General features: G+C 43.9%; 1 protein-coding gene across 1 annotated transcript in view; it reads right to left on the reverse strand.

Annotated features, from left to right (window-relative positions):
• Positions 1-509: 509 nt before the first annotated feature.
• Positions 510-25,754, reverse strand: part of SLC15A2 (solute carrier family 15 member 2) — a 39,607-nt gene continuing 14,362 nt past the window's right edge. The window contains exons 7-22 of the mRNA XM_062004883.1: positions 25,223-25,300; positions 22,511-22,593; positions 20,949-21,035; positions 20,559-20,648; positions 20,103-20,147; positions 18,010-18,042; positions 16,855-16,943; positions 14,793-14,874; positions 12,713-12,838; positions 11,760-11,924; positions 9,110-9,156; positions 7,373-7,483; positions 5,244-5,340; positions 2,717-2,863; positions 1,540-1,644; positions 510-686 (exon numbers count right to left, since the gene is read on the reverse strand). Of these exons, the coding sequence (XP_061860867.1) occupies positions 510-686; positions 1,540-1,644; positions 2,717-2,863; positions 5,244-5,340; positions 7,373-7,483; positions 9,110-9,156; positions 11,760-11,924; positions 12,713-12,838; positions 14,793-14,874; positions 16,855-16,943; positions 18,010-18,042; positions 20,103-20,147; positions 20,559-20,648; positions 20,949-21,035; positions 22,511-22,593; positions 25,223-25,300 (1,562 nt within the window). The remainder of the gene's footprint in view (positions 687-1,539; positions 1,645-2,716; positions 2,864-5,243; positions 5,341-7,372; positions 7,484-9,109; positions 9,157-11,759; positions 11,925-12,712; positions 12,839-14,792; positions 14,875-16,854; positions 16,944-18,009; positions 18,043-20,102; positions 20,148-20,558; positions 20,649-20,948; positions 21,036-22,510; positions 22,594-25,222; positions 25,301-25,754) is intronic.

Here is a 25,754-nt window from a genome sequence, read left to right on the forward strand (position 1 = left end):
CTCATATGGGGAGTTACATGATTAAATCCTTTGGGACTGTGTGTTACATTTTCAGTCTTTGATGGCAGCATTACAAATTTCCCTGCCGGTAACATCTGTTCTTCCCTAATCCCTATACTGTGTTTTCATTCTTTCTTCCCAAGAACTCCAAAGTTTTGCTGTCACAGGGCATTCCTTCCAATCTTCCTCCCTGCTGCCCTAAATATATGTTTAAAACAAAATCATAGGAAAGCATTCCATGCTTAAAAAGATGGGCAGGTTTTAAATTACACTGTGTTTACTTATAAGGGCTTTTAATACCAGAAGAGCTTTCCCAGGGAGTTTTGGTCCGATTTCAGGACCCCCATTGTTTTTATAGAGGGCTATTTGGCCCCATGTAGAAAGTGGCTATTTTGAGTAATAATGACTGCAATGCTATAAAATAAAACAACATTTTCCCCACTCTTCTTTTACCTCTGTCCCCCATCTACTGAGTTGCAAACAAAAAATCTCACATCCCAACCCATGTGTTAGAGCTTTGTTTTCTGAGGAACGAGACTAATCATGTTTCCTCTGCTTGAGGTCTCTCTCTTCTCTTCCTTTTCTTCTAGGTCCTCTGGATCCACACTGACATAGAAATATCCCATGATGGAGAAAATAATGCACACAGCAAAGAGGAGAACAGTGAACAAGACAAATTCAGCCCACTAGGAAAGAAAAGAGAACAGCAGGTCAGGGGACCTCAGACTCTCAGTCCAGAGGGTTTCTGTGCACTTACCAAGTGCTTTTTAAGAGAGCTGGGTGAAAATTATTACTATTTAGCTTCTGAGATGGATCACAAAACAGAAATGTTCTCATCCTGTTTTCTTGTAAACTGAAGTACACATAATGTAATTATGAGCATGTGACATACCTTGAAACAAACCAGTTAGACTGGGCTAGTTTCACTAAATCTTTTCATACAAATCTGTCCTGACTGGAACATACCCTCCTGGGTCTTTTGCCCACACAATGCCTTTGGGACAGGCAGTTTCATGTTAGCCAGAAATGAGTCCCATTTCATACCTTCATGCCATCATCCCACAAGTCTGACAGCCTGAATTAAACAAGCTCTGCCACCACAGCCTCCCCATGCAAGCCCAATATCTCAGGGGTGCCATGGGCAGCTGGCCCTGGAGTTCCAAACTCTAGGCCTTAGAAGACTGCCTGCCCACTGGACTAGCTTGGATGAAGGCAAGTTGCTTTTGGTAAGCAACTGGAATGCATGACAAGCATGTTGTCCAGACTCCAGGCCCAAATACAGCCTGCTTGCCTAGAGCTGAGCACCAGCAACATTACTGCAGTGCAGGTCACATTATTTATTGGCACTGGAAGGTTTAGGGAAAGCCATAGCTCCAGAGAGCAATGCTGCTGAGGGCAATGCAGAGTCCTGTCTGAGAGCCTGCCTTTGCAGGAGCCTAGTGCTGTGCAGAGCAGCTGTGCCTCCAGGACACAGACATCCAGAAGCACTTTCCAGGCCTGTTTTAAAGCATTACCTCTGTTTTAAGAGCCAAACCATACCTGTGCCATTGGTGCAGCCTGTGCAACAACCAGCACAAGGGTATTCCCAACAGCCACTGTGAGCAGCCAGCCTGCCTGCAGCACCGACTTCATGCTGGCTGGAGACTGAAAAGAGAAGGCCCTGGTCAGTGGGTATCACGTTGTGCCCTTCTGCCCTGATTCTCCCTTTGATGTCTGGCCCGGTGTAGGTGTCACTGGGCTCAGTCTAGGAGGAGATGGTGGAGTTTTTTCTGTTCAGAGTCTCCTCTGTGGTTAATTTCAACAGCTGCATACAAGGACCTTTCAAAGCCTATCCTCCAGGAGGACACGGGAAGAAAGAGAACACGCTGCTGTTGCAGAACTGGATCCTGATCATCCCCAACCTGCATCATCTGAAATAGTATTACCAAGAAGTTCAGGGAGCCACACAAACAGCCCTGCAGCTTGGAGTCTGGCATCATGTGGCTGTACACCTTTAGAAGAGAGACTAAATCTTGATGTTAAACTTCCTGCTGATGACAAATTTTCCACATCCCATGACAGATCACCTACTGTATTAATCACTCTCACTAATAATTATCTGCACTTTATTCCATGGGTAAATTTGTGTACCTTCATCTTTTTGATCTTGTAATGTCTCACTCTTCTCATAAACCTCCTCCCCAGACAAAAATCATCCCTTGCATGCTCGTTACCCCTTGCTCCTTTGTTACAGGCTCCTGTAGGCTTAGACTCCTTCAGTCTTTCAGCTTAAAGCAGGTTCCAAGCTCACACTCCTTCAGTCTCTCAGCTTAAATCAGATTCCAAGCCCATACTCTGTAGCCCTTGAGATCCCTTTGTCTTTTTAACATTGGAAAATACTATGAAATATTTCACTGAGATAAAAATCTGATATTACAGTATTCAGAGATTTCACATTAAAATAAACTTCTATCCAGTTCTGTTCTCTGTTCTCAACTTTACCAGAAAAGAAAAGTTTCTTGAGTATAACTGAGAAGAGGTATCTTCACAGAATGAATTAATTTATCTTGAGGGCACCCAGCAAGCTGTGTTATATTCCCACTTTTAGCTGAACCACAGACAACATTGTCAGGAAGTGTCATGCCAAAGGATATATTACAATACAATAGCAGGTGTGTGAATAAATCCTGAAGTCTAATTATAAGCCTAACCTAACTCTAATCTGTAATTGGAGTACCTGGGAATAGGAGAAGGCCAGACCTGTAATGGAGAACATCACCTCCCCAGCAGATATTAGTAAGTATTGTGGTAACTGCCAGGCCATATGGACATTGTTGGCTTTGATATCTTCTGACTTCCATGTCTTAACAACACTTCCAGAAACCTAGCAGGAAAATAAAGGTACATTGATTAGCTGCTCAGTGATCACATCCTTCTTAAAATGAAGTTTCAAGTGATCTGGAAGCAAAACTCTGGGTCTGACCCCTGCCATTCCAAGCCCGCTGGGAACAGGCTGGCTCCTACTGTGCAGGGCAGCAGTGGCAGGATGGAAGTGTCTCAGCTCATCCCTGTGCTGCAAGAGCTGCAGGAGTTACTGCAAACCAATGAGTTGCCTTCTGTGGTGTGGTTGGGAAAAGGTTGTGTGGTACTTATACAGAGCATGTGATCTACTGCTGTCCCCAAGGCCAGGAGAGGACGAGAGGGGAAATGCTCATTGCAGCCATGTGGCCACTGCTCCCATTTCACTGGCACTGTACAACTCCCCTACTGTAACAGTGACACCACAACAAATTCAGCTTAGGATTAGTAGAGTAGCAGAGACTGTCCTGTGTAAGTGTTCAGATAGTTATGGTAGCTGCATTCCTCATTCTTTTTGTTTGCTTTCCCAGGTGTAATTAATACTGCCTCTGATGAGCAGAGGCTTAAAAACAGAGAGAGATTTGACTAGTGGCCAGGAAAACACTAGGCTGAAATGACTTCAGGCAGAAAACTTCGTGTTTAAGGGAAGTACTTGGGAAAACACAAAGGATGTTTATGAGATGTATTTAATCATCATGCAGGGAGGCAAATCAAGAGACTGTATTTTAGCAGGCTAAAAGGGGTGAGAGGAGAGCTGTTCCTTGCTCTGCAGCCTATAAAGAAATGTCACAAGCACTGTACTATAACTGCACACAGAAGAAGGCTGGGTGGAAGGCAGTATCCCCCTGATTTAAGTATCACAGTTCAGCCATGTTAGCTGACTAATATATTGTACTCCTAGTTCTATCTAGCACTCTTGGCAGAGGAGCAGGACTCAGTACAAATCACTGCAATCATTAAAAACTATCTTGGCCTGGAGCAAACTATCTATGAAAGGAGGAAACTACAGCGAGACAGATGGGAAAACAGAGGGCCAGAAAGATTAAAGGACTCACACTGGGTCCAGAAGGGCTGAGGTACAGCCACCTCCAAGCAGCCATAGCTGCAGCAGGGACTTCTGTACATGGGACCATAAACTGGAATCCTTGCCCACCATGACATGGGACACATCGACCTCAACCCAGAGGTGCTGAGGCAATATTCTTAGTGTAATATTAATAGTGCAATATGCTTCATAAAGCTTCTCTACTTGGTTTCTCATCTGGTGAAAGAGGCTTGCAGCCATAGAGGAAAGGTCTGGCCAACATCACTTCAACTGTGTATGTGTTTTGAGTCCATAAATCTCTGCAGTCACAGATGGTAGCATCTGCCTGTTCCCTCCAGGAGTGTGCATCCCTCTCCAGCTACTGGAGTTAAAAAAAAAACCTGCCAGGTGCTTTGCAGCTATATTCTTCCCTCCACGTATTTGGACTCTGCAGACATAGACAGCCCCCATTAATTGCCCAACAGGGAGATGTTTCTGCCAGGGAGTAGCTGACAGCACTTTGCTCTACTCATCACAACACAGTAGTCAAAGTCTCAGAGGGCAGCTTAGCAGTGTGTCCTGTCAGACCTGGTTTGTCTGTGTGCCTGTGCAGTGGAAAGGTTAAAACGGGAACTAAGCTGATCACGTTCATCTCTGTGCCTCCTGCCAGCTGGACCAAGGTTGGAGCAGCATGCCTAAGAGGCTGACAAGCAGGGAAAGGAATCCATCCTCTCAGCAGTGCTCACGCCCCCTCAGGGCTGGATTGTTCAGAAAGCCATGCCTTGACTGTATGCTAGGCTCCAAATGAGCTGTACCGACAGCGAGAGGAGTAAAAACAGACGCATGACCTCACTAACCTCCTCCCTCAACACTTTGCCCCTCTTCCCCTCCGCATAAGCCTTGGAAGATCAGCCTGAAGATCAGTAAGTTAAATGTGAGGACACAGCAGACTGTTTCTGCAGAGTTTTTGAGGTGTGAGACAACACCAGATTCTGTGTGTTAAAGACCACAAGCAGTCAGCTCTTGTCAGACTCTAATGGCTCCTTGCAGTGTGATGGGTCAGTGTTAACTGAACAAGGATGGCATCAGACCAGTACAAACCACAGATCACGTGATTTTCCTTGGAGGATTTCCATTAAGGGTAAGATCTTACTTCTTGTTTAATCCATAAGATCTGACGAGATCGCATTGTAAAGTGGAATGAGTATCCACATGCCTTGCTAAAACCTTTTACTAGCCTTTATATAGTGGACTGACTTCAGATGGCTGCCTCCCAGGTCTTGAAGGGTGGAGAAATCAAGTGAGAATGATAAACATAAGAATTAAAGCACTGCCAGGGACTAGAAGAGAAGGAGCTTGCTAAGGTCATGAGGAGACTTACATTAGTTATCACAATGGTGTACGAGGCACCGAAGTCAAGCAGGCCGAGCTCCAGGGGGAAGTCTCCTGTTTCAGTTGTGCATCTTCCATTATTATACCTAGATACAATCAATGGTGAAGTACAGTATTTCCCAGATAGTCCCACAGAGAGCACAGAGCAGAGCTACCACACATGCCCCTACAATGAGGTAGGAAGGATGTATGATGTAAAGCTGCAGTAATTTTCATGTGAGATCATCACTACAGTTCTTGCCATCTTTTCCTTCCAGAAGCACTTAGACACTGACTAGAGTTCACCTAAGGATCTAAGCTATTGCTAACATTCTTACAGAATCATAGAATGGTAGAGGTTGAAAGGGACTTTTACGGATGATCTAGTCCAACCCCCCTGCAGAAGCAGGTCCACCTAGATCAGGTCGCACAGGAACGTGTCCAGGTGGGTCTTGAAGACCTCCAAGGAAGGAGACTCCACACCCTCCCTGGGCAGCCTGTGCCAGGGCTCCCTCACCTCAACAGTGAAATAGTTTTTTCTTATATTTAAATGCAACTTTTTGTGTTCCAGCTTCATCCCATTACCCCTTGTCCTGTTGCTAGATACAACAGAAAAAAATGATGTCCCAACCTCCTGACACCCAGCCTTTAGATATTTGTAAATATTAATGAGATTCCCCCCTCAGTCTCCTCCAGACTAAACAGCCCCAGTTCCCGCAGCCTTTCCTCATAAGGAAGACGCTCCAGTCCCCTGATCATCTTGGTGGCCCTGTGCTGGACTCTCTCCAGCACTTCCCTGTCCCTCTTGAGCTGGGGAGCCCAGAACTGGACACAGGACTCCAGATGAGGCCTCACCAGGGCAGAGGAGAGGGGGAGCAGAACCTCCCTTGACCTGCTGGCCACACTCTTCTTGATGCATCCCAGGATGCCATTGGCCTTCTTGGCCACGAGGGCACATTGCTGGCTCATGGTTAGTTTATTATCAACCAGCACTACCAGGTCCCTCTCTGCAGAGCTGCTCTCCAGCAGGTCAGTCCCCAGCCTGTACTGGTGCATGGGGTTGTTCCTCCCCAGATGCACTTGTCCTTGTTGAACCTTTTAAATGGTTTCTTCTTCCTAGCAATGATTCCAATGCACCCTCTTCCCCCGACACACACACATTGCCCCAGTTTTATTTTCCTTCCAAACTTTTCTCAACCCCTTCAGAAACTGTGGGCCAGACAAGTTAACCAGGCTGAAGCAGCCTTCAGAAAAATCAGAGATAGGCACCCCTGAGCCACTTTGTTTCCTTTCAGTAAAGCAAATTAGCCTTCATATTTGTTCTTCTGATTTTGGATGTGTGAGATGGCACAGAAGCTCAGCAGCACTGCCACAATGACTGCTGCATCCCACTAAATTGCAGCAATAAATATTTTGGATGGAGCTGATGCAGAGAAAAGCCATGAAGCTTGTTTTGAAACATTGCAAATGCCAGAAATCCCCTACAAGAGCCAGCTCCAATGCTGCCAAACCAAGGCCATATGGAGCCCCTGTCTAACAAGCCCAGCCTGCAAAGCCATGTAATGTTACTTGATGTTACCATCCCACATACCAACACTTTTGTAGCATGGAACACGAATTGTCCTTTCCTGAGAGCACCCTAACACTAACAGTTTGAGCCTAAAAAATATCAAAATAGAGCAGGCATCAAGTGGCAGTGACCTGACTGAGAAACTCAGATTATGGCCTAAATTAGAACGTCATTATACTCGTGTCATGGAAATAAAATTCCCAAGCTTTGTCTCTACTGATTGTATCTTATCAAAGCAATAACAACCACAGGAACAGAGCTATGCCAGACACTATTTGGAACCTGAATCTATTCAACTGCATATTACACACAGAGACACTGATTTGCTGTCTTTTGGCGTGGACAGTTTGCAGACTAAATGCATGGTGTTTCTGCACACACACACACACAAGTGGCCTGGAGCACCTGCTCTGCACAGAGCCAGTAACTCTGCTTTTTTACCAACATCTGCCCCCACAACAAATGCCAAGAAAATAGCAATGAAGGTTTTGCTCTTTGCCCAAGAAAAGCCCCATGGTATCCAAGGAAAGGCCCCAGCAAAGACCTTTCTCACAGCAAGGGGAACTTACTTGTCCCTCTCTAGCAGTGAATACCCAGAAGCACTGTAGTTTTTCTGAACAGCAATGTACTGTTTGCCATCAATGGTGAGGTTGACATCTTGGCTCAAACCATTAATGAATCTGCAAAGAAAGCATATTTCATTGAGTTGTCAGACAGGGCAGGAGAAGCATAATATCTGACACTTTAGAAGTACGTTCTCTCTCCCAAAGCATTCTGTAACTCCATAAGGTTATGACAGCCTCTCCTGCAAGCTACCAAAATATTTGCCTGATTCTTTGCCCAGTTTTTCAATATAAGATCAGTTTTCCCAGCTATGTAATTTTACCTTCTTACTCTCTCTCCTGTAAAAAGTGACTCTGGGTGAGGACTTCCAGGCAATCTCTCCTCAGAGACCATCAAAGGTCATTCTGTGTCTATTTGGGAGGACAGAGCTTGGGCCGACCCCAGGAAACTATAAAGCTGGGTGTCCTGATGAGAGTGTGTATGAAGCCAACATACTTTCAAAGGAGTTTCTACCAGTGGGAAAGGGTTTTCTAACAAAATAAGATATTTTCATCAATATCAAAACTTTCATGGTAATGTTCAGGTTTGGGGCTTTTTTGCTCCCCAGTGTTTATGTGCTTTTGCATACATAAAGGACAGTTTCTTTTTGAGAACTCAAAGATTGCCAGCAAAACTAAACCCATTTCCTTTATCTGACTGTTTTAAATTATTGTGGTTTTTAGTTCTTAAGATGGGGATGAAATCCATGAAGACAGCCAAATGCTTAACAAAAGTAATTTTTTAGTGGAAAAAGTTTCTTCCTGAAACCCCTTCAGAAACTGCTGGAGGGAAAGTTTTAGGATTTTGTGGAAAATATTCACAGGAAGATATAAGACATTCCTGACTGCAGGTATTAATCATGTCTCCAAGGTGGCGTTTAGTCAATAGAAGCCTTCACAAGCACAGGGCTGTGAAGAGATGCTGCTCTGCTGCCCTGTCAACATAGGCTGTCAGATAAGGGAGTTGGACACTGTCTCATACTATCTAAAGTTTTTTCTTTGGTTGGGTCTGGTTTGGTTTGCTTTTTTTTTTAATTGCATCTCGCTCATATCTTCCAGAAAGTCTGGCTGGAATCTCCTATTGTTTGTTGTAAATCTGCTGCTTCTGCATCTCAGCAGCCTCACAGTTCTGGTGATGCAGCACTGGAGGTAACTGTGGCCTCGGTGAGTTGGCAGTGTGGCACAGAGTGGCACAGGCCTGTTCATGAACCAGCTCAAATCAGGAAAATAGACTAGCTACTTAAGCAGAGCCCAATGTCCAGCTGAATTGTTTACAAGGATGTAAAATTGTTGCTGGACCCAACTTAGTAGGCATTTGTGTGTGAGGTAACATCATGGGTCAGCCAGTTTGCAGAGGGCAAATGGCAACAGCTTCTTTCCAGGTTGCTTCTTCCCTTTCTTTCCCAAAAAAGATGGGACACATTGAGATGAATTTACCACTCTTCCAAGTGAGGAGATCTTTTATGTCAGCATCTCATCCCAGACAATCCTAGGCAGCAAGCAGCAGTAACGCTCAGTTGTGCATGGCAAGTGTGGGAGGTGACACGCTGTCAAGCCTCCACAGCTGACACCCGCATCTTGCATGAGAACCGTGGACTAGATTCCAACCTGAGAACATCTGGGTTATGTTACATACAGTTTGCATTAGATGAAAGTTTCCCTCACCCCACCACCTCCAAATCCTCAAAAAAATGCCATTCCTACCTAACAGCTGCCAAGCCGTTTTCTGGCTTTGCTTCCAAGTCTGGAATCTAAAGAGGGGAAGGGCAGACAAAAATCAAACATTTATTAATGCTGCCTTATAACAATGTGTAGCAAAAAATACTAGTGTCTGTGGAGTTACACATGTGCTGCAAAGCCCAGGGAAATCAACGGGGCACTCAGATAAACCTTATATCAGGCCACAGAGTGAAGTCCTGGTACAACAAAGCTAATGGCAAAATCATGGCTCCACCAAGGGCTTAAGCTGAGATCATACCCTTTTTTCTCTCATCCTGTGTAACAAAGGCTACAGTTTCAGCCAGTAATCCTTCTCCTGTGGCGTGTAATGCCCTTCAAAAAAGTGATGGTCCTGCTTTGAAGATAGCAGGAGCATTAACCACATTAGCCTCTTTCAGTGATGATTTACAATTAAACATGAGTGCCATACCTCTATATAACCTGCAACTGCTTAACTTTGAGACCTTGATTCTTGGCATACTCATAGACTTTGCAGAAGCCTGCAGCCAAGAGGAACTTCTAGGTTTCTATTTGGATCATCATGTATCATTCATTTTCCCCGACTCTGAATACTCAAGAGATTAGACTGTTCTATGGTGCAGGCAGAGAGCAGGAGAGACTAAGATGCACTGAGCTTGTTTGTGTTCACAGTCTCGGCAAACATGTTCCTGAAATGGCCCCTGGTTGTGCACATTGAGGAGTAAGAGTGCCTCTCCCAGAGATCACAGCTAGAGCATCAGCTCAATAGTTAACATGCTCTACATTCATTCGAGGAGAACTTATTTGGTGTAGGATGCTGAAAAAGAGACAGTAGAGCCCTGAAGATTGTATGGCACATAAAAAGAATACAGAGCAAGGTTTTGGGCTGGTAGAAATCTGCAGTTGTGCCATGTCCATTTAAACTGGGAGGGCGATTTCATTTTGTGGTGCACACAGATAGAAACCAGCAAGCCAAAAGGGACTGGTTGTACCTCAAGAAATTGGCTTTCTCTTAACATTTTCTAGCCCTTTCTCCACACTTTCTTTCCTGATGTTAAACCCTGAGCATCTGAGACCAAGGATCTAGAATTTCAGTATACTTATAAAATGTCTATTGTGCTTCAGTGTGATATGCTGACCCACAAAGACTATATGCCCTAAATAATAAATAGCTACAGTTAATAATAAATGTTCTAGCAATAAATAATAAACAACAACATCATTCCTTTCCAGGGGAGACTCTTGGGGATCAACACACTATTTCACTGCAGACAGGCTAGCCAAATTACTACTCTTTTTCATCGATGATCCCCAGAGCTCTCAAATTCATTTCCTGCCTACTCAACAGCCAACAAAGGAGAAGAAACCAATTTCAGATTGGATCCTTCCAGGAAACCACCCCCACCTGAGTGAGAGAGCCAAACCCAGTGGTGAGGGAGTCTGGCGTGGTCCACAGCTACTCCAGGGAAAGCCCTGCAACACAGCAGTGATGCTGACATTGCCCTCCTTGTGTTACAACACTAGAAAAGTGAGTGTCATTTACCACACTGTCCTCCACACCTCTCAGCTACAGCTGAGAATGACAGGACAACAGCAACATCCAACAGCACGTGGGAGCCTGCCTGTGCCAAGGTGAGATAGCTAGGCCAGCCCAGAGATGTACTGAAGCTGAGAGACTGCTTTGCTTCAGCCTGTTGCAGGCTTTCACCTCTTAAGGACTGTATAAAAATCACTGCACAAGCATCCATTTCTTAAGGTAACAGCACAAGGTCAGTACTGTCACAGGGAAACTTAACATTGTGTGACAATGAGCCCCAGGCCCTAAACCCTAAAGCAGCAAAACCCACAGTGTTACAGACAAATAAATTCTTCTAACTCCTCATTTTTTAAAACAATTCTGTGAGTTCTACTGTAAGATAGTGAATGCTTGGTGTGGCAACCCTGCAGGGTTGGGGGCTGAGGAAGTGAGAAAAGAGTTGATATTTTAGCATAAGGACGGATTCTGATGGCATTCATACATCTGCCACAATGTGCAATAACATTTCAAGAGGGCTTCTTAGGATACAGCTGCACGTCTAGGATATCAGAATCTGGCCCTATGCACCCCATATGCCTCCCTCTGACTGTTGCAGCAATTCATAGAAGTCCAAACGCAGACAGCTCTTCTGCAGAGCCTGCAATGAGCTTAATCATTTATTCTGTTCAGCAGAACAAATGGGCCTTCTGTGCATTTTCACTAGACACTTGCAATAACTAAACCCAGAATCATTCCTCCGATGCTTTTATTCCGTGCCCAGCCCTAGAGCCTCTTTAACATCTTTGCTTTATAGAACCATCTTTGGGGGAAAATCTTTGCCTCTGTTTCCTCAGCTTTCTCAAGCTTTGCTGCCTTGCAGGCACGACTCTGCTCTCCCACTGCAGCGTTCACTGGATTAAAGTGTGCCCAGAAACTCTCAGATGCCATAACGCCTCTATTAATCAACCAGCAGAAATGTGTGTGGATCCAGTACCGCTAGCTAAGAAGTCAGGTTTAGAGCAACTCAGAGCAATCAGACAGACATTGTAACTGAGCAAATGAATTAATGAGCCTATTACCCCATTGTATCATCACAGTCATTGAATTAATACTGTATTTACACTTCACTCCCACACTCACTAAGCGGCTTGATAGGCTTCCCTCTGCCTCAAAAACAATTAAGCTGTATACTGATTTTTCCTTCACGGTGTAGTTAAAAGCAAGAGACAATCCTTGGTGTTGCAGGGTGAAGTGAATGTTCTGTTGCTCTCTGTTCAATGTTAATTTTGAGTAGTCAGATGTGTTCTGTGGGAAAAAAACAAATTTGGTTACATTTTCCACAGAAGAGAAAGGATCTGCCTCTTCCCACCAAGGGCAACCCTATGCTCACTTTAAGGGAGCTTGTAAAGATAGGTTAACAGTCAGAACTGTCTTCTACAATGGATCTATGTTGACATAAGCTTTGGGACGGTCAAGACAGAGCCTGGAAAACCTTCCTTTGCCAGATGCAACCCACAGGTCAGGGAACACCTTCTGCCCATTCAGCTACCCATTTCCCTGGCCCTGCTGAGCCCCAGTGGGACCACATCTAAAACAACACAAGCTGCTGGTGGCCAATGGACCGAGTCCCAAACTAGCCTGACATGTAAAGTAATCTGGAAGCTGAACTATGAAACAATGCAGTGCCCATAGCCAGTCAGACAGATAACTGACTTCCTACTTCTTTCCTTCTTTGCAGGGAAATGCTTTTCAGATGCCATCCAGATCCCATTAACAATGCCTGGTCTGAGCACTGGAGATGAGTTGAATGTCTCTACATGCTCACCTCAGGACAATTTTCCTTTATTCTTAATTTAGTCCTGATGAAGTTAGCCATTTCCTCCTTTACCATGGAACTATGTCCCCAGACTTTCCAATTGTCTCATCCATAGAGATTATATGCTCCATTTTTAAAATACTTTAAAACACTTCTAAGGTGGTAGAGAAGAAAAAGATCTAGTTTCTGTGGGCTTTATTAGAAAATGCCTGAAAAAAAGCCACTCATTCTTCAATGGGACATCAGTCAGGCCTTCCAGCCCTACATATATGCTTACCTGAAAAGCCTCCACAGGTTGCTGAAATAGGGCCTGGTCTTGGATTGTCACTTGAACAGGGTTCTTTGCCAAATTCAAGACCCGAATTAAACTTTCTTCTGGGACAAGTTGAGGCATATCAGTTTCCTAATTAAAGTAAAAGCCTTTAAGTGCCATCTGTATGCTTTATTAGCACTTTAATCTCTCTGTATTTTCAGCCATAATTGTCTTCCTCTCTGTAATGACACTTTTCCATCCCTTCCTCATCAGAAGCTGCACTGAGAGAAAGCTGAACGTAAATCTTATTTAGGGAGGTTTCCTCATAGTAGCTTGACAGACAACTTATCATTCCTTTCAAAACCTGCTCTTCATACCACTAAGTGTACAGGCTACACAACTGCTGGGTAGGTAGAACGACGAGATTGCTTTCATTATACAGCTCCCTAGTGCCTCGATTTAACCAACTGCCATATCAGAATGGAAAAAATTGTCCTTAGGTTTCAAAAGGAGTGACCAGAATAATTATTTCCCACTGCAGTCAGTGACTGGGAAAAGAATTAGGCCAGCAGCTAAGCAGTTTTGCAAATCCCAGTCCAGCTCTACGTCTGTAATCGGTGCTTTTGCATCATTTGATACAAACCTATCTAACAGCTGACTATATTGATCTTATTCCCTGCTTTCTGAGAAGGGGAAGATGATGCCTGCAGCACTGAAGTTTCTCTTTCTGTCAGGAATCATTTCCTAGAAAGAGTACATCAATCAGTGTCAGCCTTGTATTACCTGGAGATCTAAAATGAATTACTTTCTTAAAAAAAACCAAACTTCCATCTTTTTCTCACTTTATTTCAAGTAGCTGCCAGCAATACTTCAGAGTTATTAATTTTTGTCTATCTCATCTTATAATTTGGGTATTGCAGTCAGGGCACTTTGAACCTCAGTGGGGAGGCACACTGCCAGAGAAGGCAGGGCAACACTGATTTCCCTCTATCCATATGCTGCTCTAGACCCATGGGCCTGTTAATGTTATCCACTAAGTGCCATTACTGTGGCTTTTCACCTGCACTACTCACAGACAAGCCAAGGTGGTCCATCCTATCCCCTTCTTTGCTAGAGCTTTTAGTGGCCTTCAGGGTAAACCTCTAAGTCACCTTGCCTCTCTCTGCCCAGTGGAGTCACCCTCAGCCAAAGCAGACTTTCAGTGCTCGGTCAGAGCTGCTGCTCTCTGGGCCAATGACAGTATTTCTTTGCTCATGTAGAGAGATCAGAGAGAAGATCAGGACCCATAGAGTCTCATTTCAGTGGGAGACTAGTCAGTGGATTCACTTGAGGAACCAGCAGGCGTTAATCCAGGGCTGTGTGCCAGCCACTCTAACAGAACATTTTAAGTACACATGGAAGCTTTAAAAATTAATCCTATAGTAACTTTCATGAGACAAAGGTCAGCCAAAGTCTGCACAAGGCTGGTCCTGAGCCAGAAACAAATGGTACAAATCTTCAGGAGCTAACATCGAATTTACAAGAGATTTGCTGCCATCCTGTCAGAGGATGCCTGGCAATCCCAGATGCCCGTGACCATGGAAGTGACTGCATTCACCTGCCTCACAGGAGAACCAATGTAGCTGGTAAAAAAAACCCCACATCCTCACTCTAAAGTAAGAAAGTAATTAAATTTAAAAAGCAAAACCATCACACACACACCCCTCCCCCCACCAGCAACAACAACAAAAAGCCCAAATAGTAAAAGACAGGAAAGCTACAGCAAGAAACAGGAGAGAGAATAGACTACCTTTTGGGGATTAATCACTAGCATTAACTAGATGTCTGTCAAGCACTTTGATGATGGGAATCTAGAATGTAGATCAACAGAGATGACTGGGCACAGCAAAAACTGCAAAGACTAGAGAGAGAGAGAGAGAGACAAAGGGAAAAGTAGACAAAGTGAGAATTGTCATTAGAAACTGGATCAGTGTGGGCAATTGTAAAGAACACAGTCAAAACTGTGATCAAGGAAGACAATGGTTAAAAGGATTATCTATCAGGAGTCAATAAAAACATCCAGGGAAAGAAAGTATTTCAGAGGAATCCCTTGTGTTATACTTACATTTATTTTGACTTCTACAATAGCTGCAAGTCCAAATGCCATCCCTGCAAGGATCATACCTGTTGCCATTTTTCTTATAGGCCTATGGAGCAAATGAAAGAGGTGCCATTAAGAAAAAAAGTGATTCAAAACGTAGAATACCATTCCTCAGAGCCAAAGATGGGCCAAAACCACGTAATAAACTGTCCAACAGGTGGCACTGAGGTTGGCACACCGTTTAAATTGCTAATCATTTAACTTAAAACTGTTCTGTTATTCTGTATGAGGCCAGGACTGAGGCCAATTAAAACTGATATGCCATGAAAAAAAAGCTCTTTGCTTGCAAGTTCCATATTATCTTCTTCCTAGCTCTTCTAGTGGGAATAGCTCATGGCCTTATGTTAACCTGTGATGTTGGAAGAAGCACTAGAAATGATCTATCAAGTCCCTTTTGGGAAAGGCAAAAGAAAAGTAGCATACTATTTAGCAGCAGGAACGAGGAGCAGGAAAATGTGCAGTTTGTGTCATCAGTGTTTCTGACCATCTGTGGCATCATTCTGGGTTATTTCTCATGCCAATACATTTACATTTCTAGAGAATAGTTTGATTCTGAACTTGGAGCAAAGATAGTGCAACTCTATCAGAGTTAAACGAATGATCTGATATAAAATAGAATGAAATAGGTTCAGAACAGCAGGTCCAAACTGAGTATTGAGTTATTGAGAATAGAAGCAAATCTAGTTCTAGATTCAGTGGTCTCCACTCTTTGTAATGGTCTGGATTCATATTCCAGATTGACTGAACTGTGTGAAATCCAGTTTAGGAACCCAAATCCTGTCTCTAGGTGACATGCCCTGGCATAAGAAATTACTTATTTCTTGCATGTTGTAATCAAAGTAATGGTTTTGATCTTCAATGCTGCATTGGGATTTTGTAGCACAAACTTTTGCAGCACACAATGGCTAACACCCTGCAGGCTGCAGTGTTTCCACGGCCACTTTTACAGCTCAACTAAACAGGAACCTGTTAGTATCCCACAGTCAGGTGACAGAAACACCACTCTGTTCAGTCCTATCAGTGCATGAGTTTGTGCTGCTGAGTAAACCAGTCTGTAACTGGTCACCAGCCAGGAAGTTTCCTGTCATGTCAGAGCTCAGTCCAGTGCAGGGACTCACTGAGGTAGCATGGAGAAGCACAGCTTCTGATGCATGTCCTCCAAAGGGCACCGTCGCAGGGCTGCACAGAGTCTTTGATACGTCCTTGGGTGCAAGTTACTCAGCAAGATGGGAAAGGGGTAGGCTTCTGAAGCTTCTTCCATCCCCATTATATGTGGTTTTGTCTATCCAGCATTTTAGTTTGGATTAGGAAAATGCTTTTTAAGCCCATCTCCCACTCATCACCCCTTCCCACACTGGCTCACGTTGAAAAGTGGTGCTGGAGCATGGAAACTTTGTCCCTTTCAGCTGACACTACGCTAGCAGAGGCTTTCCATGAGTACATGTAACATATTCCCACTGCTAAAGGGCATCAGTCCACAGGGACAGATGTTCTGAAGTAAAACCCCCCAAAATGCACAAAGTGGGTCTCAGAACCATCCTAGGGGTCTGCTCCTGTTACACCACACTTCTTGCTAACAAACACTTGGGGATGAAGTGCTTGGGCCATGTGGAAATTCTCTTATGTACTCATTGGTTCACATTCTAGTGTGGAATCTGCTTTCACACCACCACATGTAGCCCACATGGGATGGTGAATTTGGCCCCACAGAAATCTTTCAGGAAGGGCTTTATTTTGGGGTGATATAAGAGCTAAGGTAAAGAACATGCTGATGAAATTCAAAGCAGGACTGCTCATATCTGGCTTTCAGGGAAAATCTGTACACAGCAGAATCCAGTATCATTGAATTTCCCCCTCTGGAGCTTCCAGGACCTATGGCAGAGGGTGATGCTGCCTCTGGGGCTGAAATAGAGAAAAGTACTGGGAAGGGTGAATGGAAATTCGTGTTTCTTGTCCTTAAAAGCTATTCTGCACACTTGCTGCAAAAGCACAAGGACTGAGTCAGTCATGGTCCCCAAGTACTTACGTAAAATTAAATTTGCACATGTTTATCAGGGGGTAGAGCCCAAGGTCAAAAATTGGGATGAAGACAAGAATAAGAAGTGGATTTAAGAACTGCAATACAAAAGAATAGGAGTTTAGTGACTAGAAAGCAACTTTCAGTAATTAAACTCATAAAGCACTGTCCTCCAGAAATAATTCCATTATAGAAAGGACATGAACAAACACTTAAAAATCTCCTTTTAAAATATAATCATAGTTTGCACTGCGACAGCTTCTGCTATTTAGTTTTCTCAGGCACGAATACGTTTTGTTCATATCCTCCCCTCCAAGAGGTAAGCAAGCATCAGTGGTCCAATTTCCCTGAAGAGAAAACTGAAGCATTATGTTTTTTAAAAGGACAAAACTGACTGACAACAAAAGCAGGTGACCTTCGGTGCTGTGGTGGGACCTTACAACAAATCAGCAGTCATGGAAATATCTTGGGACTTCAGCAAAATCCCAAAGAAACAGAATATTCTGTGAGACTGGCAATTTCTCACACTTCCACACATTTTAGTAATCCCCCAGGAACTACATTTCTCCTGGGAGGGCCAGAGCTTGTCTGCCAGCCAGCAGTGGCAGAGCAGGAAGACATTGTGATGGAGAACAAGCCGAGAGCGATGCTGTTTCAGTTTGAAAGGGAGATTTCAGGGAACAGAACAGCTCTGAATTTAGCCAGAGCTATTCAGTGTAAGAATTGTTATCAACTGTGACAACACAGCACTGTTTTGGAGCCTTCACGTTGGAGACTTCACATTTTCATCTGCCCTGGAGAAATGGAGGAAGGAAACATTATTTCAGGTACAAGGCTTATCCCAGGGCAGAGGCATGTTAAAAGGAGACACAGCTTGTACCCTCCACATGCCAGCACTAATTCAAGAACTATTATGATGGCATGTCTCTGCAAGATTCAGCCTCCATGTTAGGACACCCTTGGGGTCTTATGAACCCCAAGACTAAGCTTGGAAAACAGCTAGTGAGCACTAAGGCACAGCCCACACCATAGCACTGAGCATGGGCACTGCTATTACTTTCCAAAGGAGCAAGGGCAGGCCACTGGACTCATGAGAAAAAATACCAGCTGGGAAAAAGCAAATGTATTTTTAAGGGTTATTTCCTACCCTATAGTGTCTTTTACCTGCATTTGGTCAGGCTGAAGGACATATATTCCCTGAAAGAAAAAAGATAATACAAGTGATTCCTGAACACCATAATATTACAGTGCCTATAGCAAATAAGCAACTGGTCCAGTAGAAGCTTTAGCAGCAAAAGTGTTTTCCTCAAATGCTTTATGTTGGCTTTAGCAGCTGATGTTGTGGCTTTCACTCATCTAAGGAGAGTGTTTGATGAGAATCCATTTGCAGAAGGAAACCCCACTCAGCCCTTCATTCAAGACAGTTGAAGGACACAGCCAATGACAGGTACTGAGACCTGTCTTTCACACTGACTGAGCCATGAACTATGTGAGTGAGGAGGAATGAGCATGTTAGTGCCCAAATTGGTATTTGGACTTAGAGCTTCTTCCTTCCCTGCTTCTGCAATGGGAAAAGCCCACAGGCTGTCAACTGTGACTCCTCAGTTTGAGGCAAGAGTCCTCAAGGCTACGAGAGGTGCCTCACCCTTGTAATGCTGTACTCAGCCCCCAAAACCAGACAAGGTCAACAGGGATAGACGGAGGTGTCCCAGTCCCCAAAGGGACTGATAAGCTGCCCAGGAAAGGGCTGGTGTTTGTCCACACAATTCTTTTCATTTGAAATTAAGATGAAGAGAAGAAGAGGAAAAATTAGGAAGGAAATACTATCTTTCCAAGCAAGCAGGGCTTGTCTCCTGTCTGCCAGGCTTGTTCTGAGCTGAATCAAGAATGGCTGCCTGTCTCTGCTGGCAGCTGCCTCCTGGGAGAGTGGAAACTACTGGTCACAGAAAAGGAGCCTTACAATTAAGAATATCAGGCAAATATTCCCTCCTGCTACTTTGTGCACACTATATAAATGTGCCATTAGGAAACAAGCCTGCAAATATTTCATCTCACACTGAATCATTCTCTGTTTATCCCCAGACTTCCCAGCTGATCCTTTTATCTGCAGAAGGGTAAGTATGGAATATTACAAATATGAACACAAACAAGCCTAATGGTGGGATTACCCCAATGTTGCAGTTAATCATCTCCTTCATGAGTTGAAACAACTCACCAGTGGAGAGCAGATGAGACTAAGATACAAGCCAGAAATCTATCCAAGTTTATGTAACAAAATCCTGAATATGTCCTCCTCCACTAGGGAGAGTTTAATAAGTGAACACCTGGTGATTCTTAGATCTTCTGCTAATGGATCACTAAGTGCATGTGAGTAAAACAGCAGAAAACAAAACTTTTAGATACACATCACAAAGAGTGCCTGAACTTTCATTGTTTTGTCTTTCTGAGCTGGATAAATATTACCCAAGGTGCAGTCTTTTTCAGGCCACCTTTGAATTAGTTAAACACAATTAATTAATGATTATCACACACTGGGAGCCCAATTTTTAACAGGAGTGACACAGAAGGGCCCAATATTGGGGTTTAAGTCAATTTTAAACTAGAAAACGGTCACTTACAATCCTAACTTCTAATGTGAGCATCCACAGGTAAGATCTAGATGGCTTGTTAAAACATACATGTCTGCAAACTAGCCCTGTATGGTGGCATCTTTAGACAAATAGCTGATCCACATTTATCTGCCACAGCACCTTGCACTATTTGCCATTCACATGTTTGAAGAATTTTATAGCTACTAATTAATCCCCATCACTTCTCTATCCTACAATCACAAGATCCCTGCTGATTTGCAGAGGCTTCGTTAATATATCACCAAGAAGCCAGAGCAGAAATATACAACTACAACAGGTCTAGTTACACCTTACAAGGACTGTTTAAACTTTCCCTGACTTGTGTCTTCAGTGGGAGTAGCAGGCTGGAAACCTTACTTGTTCAAGGTCACAGAAAGACTGGATGCCAGTAGGTCATCACTCCTGACCTTGCAGGTTGCTCATGGCTCCTAAACCCTTGCTCTTTGCCAAGATGTGCTGTGATGAATTGAACATGGCTGCACAGAGACTCTCACTTCTAATCACCAAAAGTGCAACTTACCCAGACTCATCAAGCAGATGCTCTTAGTACGGCAAGATTCCAGTTAAAGAGCAAGAGCAGTGATGTTACTACTAATCTTACCAGCCCTGCTGACATTAAGTACTTACAAAATCAGCATTCATTTTTGTTGCTTGCAAAGTCCACCTGGATCCCTAAGGAGAGAACAGACAGATGTGAAGCCTTCAAGATGTCCTATGGGACTAGAAAACATGGGGACAGAGAAGACAATAGTGTTGGCAGTCCTATTTCCCATTTATTCCTTCCCTTCCCTTCCCTTCCCTTCCCTTCCCTTCCCTTCCCTTCCCTTCCCTTCCCTTCCCTTCCCTTCCCTTCCCTGTAATGCCTGCCAGTAGGCAGGGCACACTTCTTTCTCACTCTCCTGTGCCAGACATCCCTCAGGACTGTGAAGGGATGGCCAGCAGTGATGGTGGGCACTGCCTCAGCAAGCCCCTGGACCCCTGGAACATGGAGCTCTGTGTCCCCAGGATCCTTTGATGCTACTCTGGAATGCCAAGGGTGCAAACTCAGGGCAGCAGACAGACTTGCAACGCACCGTACTGTACCTGCTGATCGAACAGGGCCCAGAACATTGGCAGCGGTATGAAGAGGAAGAGAACACGTGTCACCATTTTAACCTCCCCAATCAGCTGTTTCTATAAAGGGAACAGGGAAAAATATAAAATAGACAACAGGTGATTCAAGCCACGAAGCAAGAGAGTTCCCCCCTCTTTCTACATGGCAGTTACAATTTGCACTTATTTGTGATGTTACACCTATTTGCATTTCTGCATTTCAGTGCAGCACCTAAACTGTCCATTAAGGGTCAGGAGAGTACAGATGTGGGAATGGATGGGACAAATGAGAGCCCTGTGCATGTAAGGAGTGTTGTGGCCTTCTCCTCTGCCCATCTACCCCCTTCCCTCTCCAAACCTGTCAGGTAGAACATCGCTTACCGAGTATTTTTCCGAGGCCCAGTCCAACCAGTGATCTCTCTTTGGAATCTGGCGGGAGCGGTTCTTCAGGCGGTTTTTAAGAGCAAACTAGGGAGAAAAGCAGATGAGTAGTTCTCTCACGGCATACCTGCCCTCATCACATTCTCACTCAAGATTGGCTCTCTCATCCCCAAATGTAAGCAGTGACAGAAGATTGTAGGGGGTTTCCTGGACACCTCCAAAACACAAAAAGTTCCATTTAAATATCAGAAAAAAACTATTTCACTGTGAGGTGAGGGAGCCCTGGCACAGGCTGCCCAGAGGGGTTGTGGAGTCTCCTTCCTTGGAGGTCTTCAAGACCTGCCTGCACATGTTCCTATGTGACCTGATCTAGGTGAACCTGCTTCTGCAGCAGGGTTGGACTAGATGATCTCTAAAGGTCCCTTCCAACCCCTACCATTCTATGATTCTATGAATAAAATTTCAGAGTGGATGTTTCATGACCAATTCTCTGCAGGGAAATCTCTGTGACATCAGTTGATTAAAGGTATGATATGGGAATAAACTATCTCACGGGCTTGTCTTTCAGAGACAGATCTGACATCAGCCCCCAAAGTCTATTTCATGCATGATTTAAAACCTGCTACATGATAAAGCTGTAAGCATCATTTCTGCAGTTCTCTTCCAAAAAGCACCTGACCACTGTGCTGGGGAGGAAATGCCTCATTATCCAAAGTAATGTCAGAACCAGAACTCTCACACCCCTCTTGTTCTGTAGACCTTTCTTTGCATATTCCTGGTTCGGCCCATGCCTCATTCACTCTCAGACCAGCTTTCAAGTTGGTTTCTCACAGGTGGAGAAATCAGTGACACCAAATTTGTAAACTTGTTTGTTTATGCTGCGTGTTCCAGTCACTGTACACAGCCACCCTAGCAAAAAGCATGACAGACCTTGCTTAGAACTCCTATCTTTAAAATCAGGGCTAATTCTACAAGGTGAATCTGTCACTAGGATTGAACTAGGCAAAAAGAAAATATTTGCTGTTAACAACTACTTCCAGAAAAAGAAACGTCATTATCCACCTAATAACAAGAGAGTATGTTTACACATACTATATTCAGCTCACACACTAGGAAAAGTAATTGATAAGGGTATCATGCAAGTTTAGCAGGTGCCTCTTGCATTTACATGGAAAGGCTGGATGTGCGTGATATGAATGTGTGCTATCACTGTCCACTGAACTGATAAACTCACTGAAATTATTCAGCTGAAAAAAAAAAATGAGTCACATTTCAGATACTCTGTGAGTTTCTGAAATCTTCCTTTCAGCCTCCACTGGCATCTGCCACTAGTGGTTCTACTGATATCAACTGAACAGTTCACAGAGCTAAGGGAAAACAATAGAAAAACTGAAAGAATAAACTAGGACCTAAACCTGTTTCTTATTCCTTAGAGCTCATCAGCAAAATATCCAGGAGCAGCATACAGAAGAGTTCCAAATGGCACTTCCCCTTTCCCTTTGCACTTTTCTGACCTGCAACCTCAGAGTCACACATGAAAAGAGAGAATGACGCACACTTACACCAATGCATTTGCACACCTCCAGTAAGACGTTCCCTTGCGGTGGTGTTTTCCTGTACAGTCCACTTCCAGCAATGAACACAACTGAAAAATATCACAATCCAAATGGGAATCCACATGACTGCGGCTCAGTGCTGCACTGGCTTCTGGGAAGGATCCCCCACCTGTGTATTCAACAGAAATCCTCTGCCCTTGGGGCTTATTGGATTGTACCTTTAATAAAATAAATCTACAGGATTCCTTTAATGCCTTCAGATGAAGCAGATGCAACATCCTACATGAGGCAGTGGGATCCCTAGGAAGTCACCATCATCTCATGATCTGCTCTGCCACAAAAGGCATTTCCACATCTGATTCACACTGAGAATCAAAGCTTTGAAAATTCCCTCCATCTATGCTTTTTTTTAGGCTAAACTTAAAATGCAATCGACATTGAATTGCTGCATCTGATGTTGGAAATCAGTCTTGAGTCATTGCAACAGCGTGAGGATTAATCTAGATCCAGCGTGGGCTCTGTGTTCTTGCATCTCACACACATTTCAATGGAAACTGCCATGAAGGTCACTGCATCACACACTGGTGTTAACAGAATTTACCTCCATAAATGGTTTCCGTGAAGGAATATACAATTTGAGATATTGCTTTGTCTTGTTTTTCTCCCTCAAAGCACAAAGAATATTGGACTGAGACTTTAAAATCCTGTCAGAGATGGGGTTATTTGATTACATATCATTTGTCCCGCTCTTTGAGAGCCTCTGAGCACATTGCAATTCCAAAGATGTCAGCAGGGAAACACTGAGTGTGAAATCCCTGTAACAAACCAACCTCAACTTTTTAAACTGACCCCATTGTCTGGGTCAGTCCACAGCCAGTGGAGAAGAGCAGACACCTCTGTCCTAACACAGAAGGCCTGGGACACTGAAGAGAGTTAACCATTTCTTTTTTTGTTCTCACTATGAAGACCCTTTTCATCCAGGGTGGAACTCAGAGACATCTCTGCAGTCAGTTTAGGTGAGTCGCACTGACACTTGTCCAAAGTCACTCAGAGTGGGTAAGTTGCACTATGTAATTTTTAGCATCTCCCTGTGCCTCTAAAAGGTGATTCATCAGGCTTGCCAAAATACCTTCTGGATGATGCTGTTGGGAATTATGGGATGCCTTTGAGAACTGCAGTTCCTGCATTTGGTTTGGCATTTGGAATTAAATCCTATCAGTCTTCTCCCATCTTTCAGAAACTGAAACAGCCCAGAAAATCTTGCTCTGTAAGATTTCCATTCCACCTCTAAATCCATCCTTGTTTTCCATCATCACAGGGAGAGGGCCAGTCAGGGCTGAAAGAGTATTTTCTCCAGTTCTGCATGCTGCTCACATAATCAAATATATCACTTCCAAGAGCATTTTAGCATGTTACAAAAGAACACAGAGCTGCTTTGCTGGGCAGGCTGTGGAATCTGGCAGCAGGACACTAGCTAAAAACACATTTCGATTGATGCCCTCACTGAAACTGCAATATTTACACGTCCATTTTCCCCAGGGCAACTACTACTCTGCTAGAAACATTCATCACACAATGGTGCACAGAGCAGCTTGTGCTGCCTTAAACTGATAGGAACAGGCAACAGTGGAAAAGAGAAGCTTCTCAGGCCTATGACCATGAGCTTTTATTTTTCAAATAATTGCTGTACCGTTAGCTGTGGCCTGATGACATTTCTCCAGAATCCTAATTCTTCTCTCTGATGGAAGTTTGAGGGGAAAGAGCAACATTCATATTCTCTAGGGGACAAACTTTTCAAATCACAGATGCTGTGGTTAAATCACACAATTGCTCAGTCTCTCAATTAAGTTAACAAGCTGAATGAGAAGTCACCCCATGCTGTGTCAAAAACCTCTCAAATGCAGTGTAATAAGGGGACTGCTCCCCTCAGCAGCTTGCAACCGTGAAAGTAAAGCTAATGGGGTGTCCTCTGTATTGGCTACCAAGGAGTAACTGTATGAATGTAAAAATTGCTGAGCATTTTAGAAGGGTTGAAGAAGAAATCTTGACAAGTACATTAACAGGGCTAAGATGCAAGCTTTAGGAAGCAGGGTGATTGTGGCTGCCTCCTGACACTTGGACAATAAGGGATTTTTATTGCAACATAATAATAAGTTGTCACTGTAATTGTGGGAATTACTACAGCCAAGCAAAGTGAGACAGCTCAGAATAAAGTAAGGTCTCATTCAGCTCCTTCTGCAATTTTTGTGATGCATAGATTCAGAAGCACAAGTCTGAGCTATTAAAGATGGCCCCAAACTGCAAAGAGCCTGTAGAAAAGTTACAAGTGGCATGCAAAGCTTCTCTTCTGAGGACTGCTCAGATGGCAGTTCAAAGGCCAAGCCTGCTCATAGTCAAAGCTTCAAGCCACTAGGAGAATCATTTCAGTGCCTCCCTTTGCTTTATAGAGGAAGACAATTGTATTGAGAAACATCCACCAGACCACACTCTCATCAGAATAAAGCATAGCAGTGGAACCATGGTCTGCCCACCACTAAGTGAACTAGTGGGTTGGCGGGTTTTTTTGCTGTTCTGTACTGTGGAATTGTTGGATGACCTTGAACCCCCGAGTTTTCCATTGCAGTACCCATCCAGAGCTAGTGAATTTGTGCATTTTCTCATCTATCCATACACTCAAAAATGACAACTCCTATTACAAGCATTATTGTTTCCACTCACCGAGTGCCAACACCATCAGTGCTGCTGGGACACCAAAAGCCAGAGCATAACAGTCCTCTCCAAAACATTTCACATCCCCTGAAAAAGAAGTCAGAAATAAAAGAATCTCATTACAGTCAGACTTATGGCACCAGGGCCTTTGATTTGCTTCCCCTAAATCAGTCACTTCCCCTGGCTTTAAATCTTCTTTACTGGTGTTTGACACTGTGAATTGAATCTCCTTGAAACAGTTGTCCTCCCTTGATGAAGACAATTTGGAAGCAGGGTTAGTGTCTGCCAGCAAAAGCAGCTGATAGTGGGATATTGATGAGGATGGTAGAAGGGAGAGTGTAGACAAAGTGGTAGAAATAAGTAGTAGGAACTGTAATTGGGGGAAAAAAAACCATCCACAACATTTTAAACAACCTGAGGCCATCCTGTATTTGCCTAGATCTAAAGAACCAGTGCTGCTCTCACATTATTTGTGCCAGCTGCATGAGTTATTGAGCTAAAAACCTGACTTCATAGTGATCTACAGTGGACAGAGGGGAAG

The sequence above is a fragment of the Colius striatus genome, chromosome 11 (genome assembly GCF_028858725.1).
Source record: "Colius striatus isolate bColStr4 chromosome 11, bColStr4.1.hap1, whole genome shotgun sequence".
Classification (NCBI taxonomy): Eukaryota; Metazoa; Chordata; class Aves; order Coliiformes; family Coliidae; genus Colius; species Colius striatus.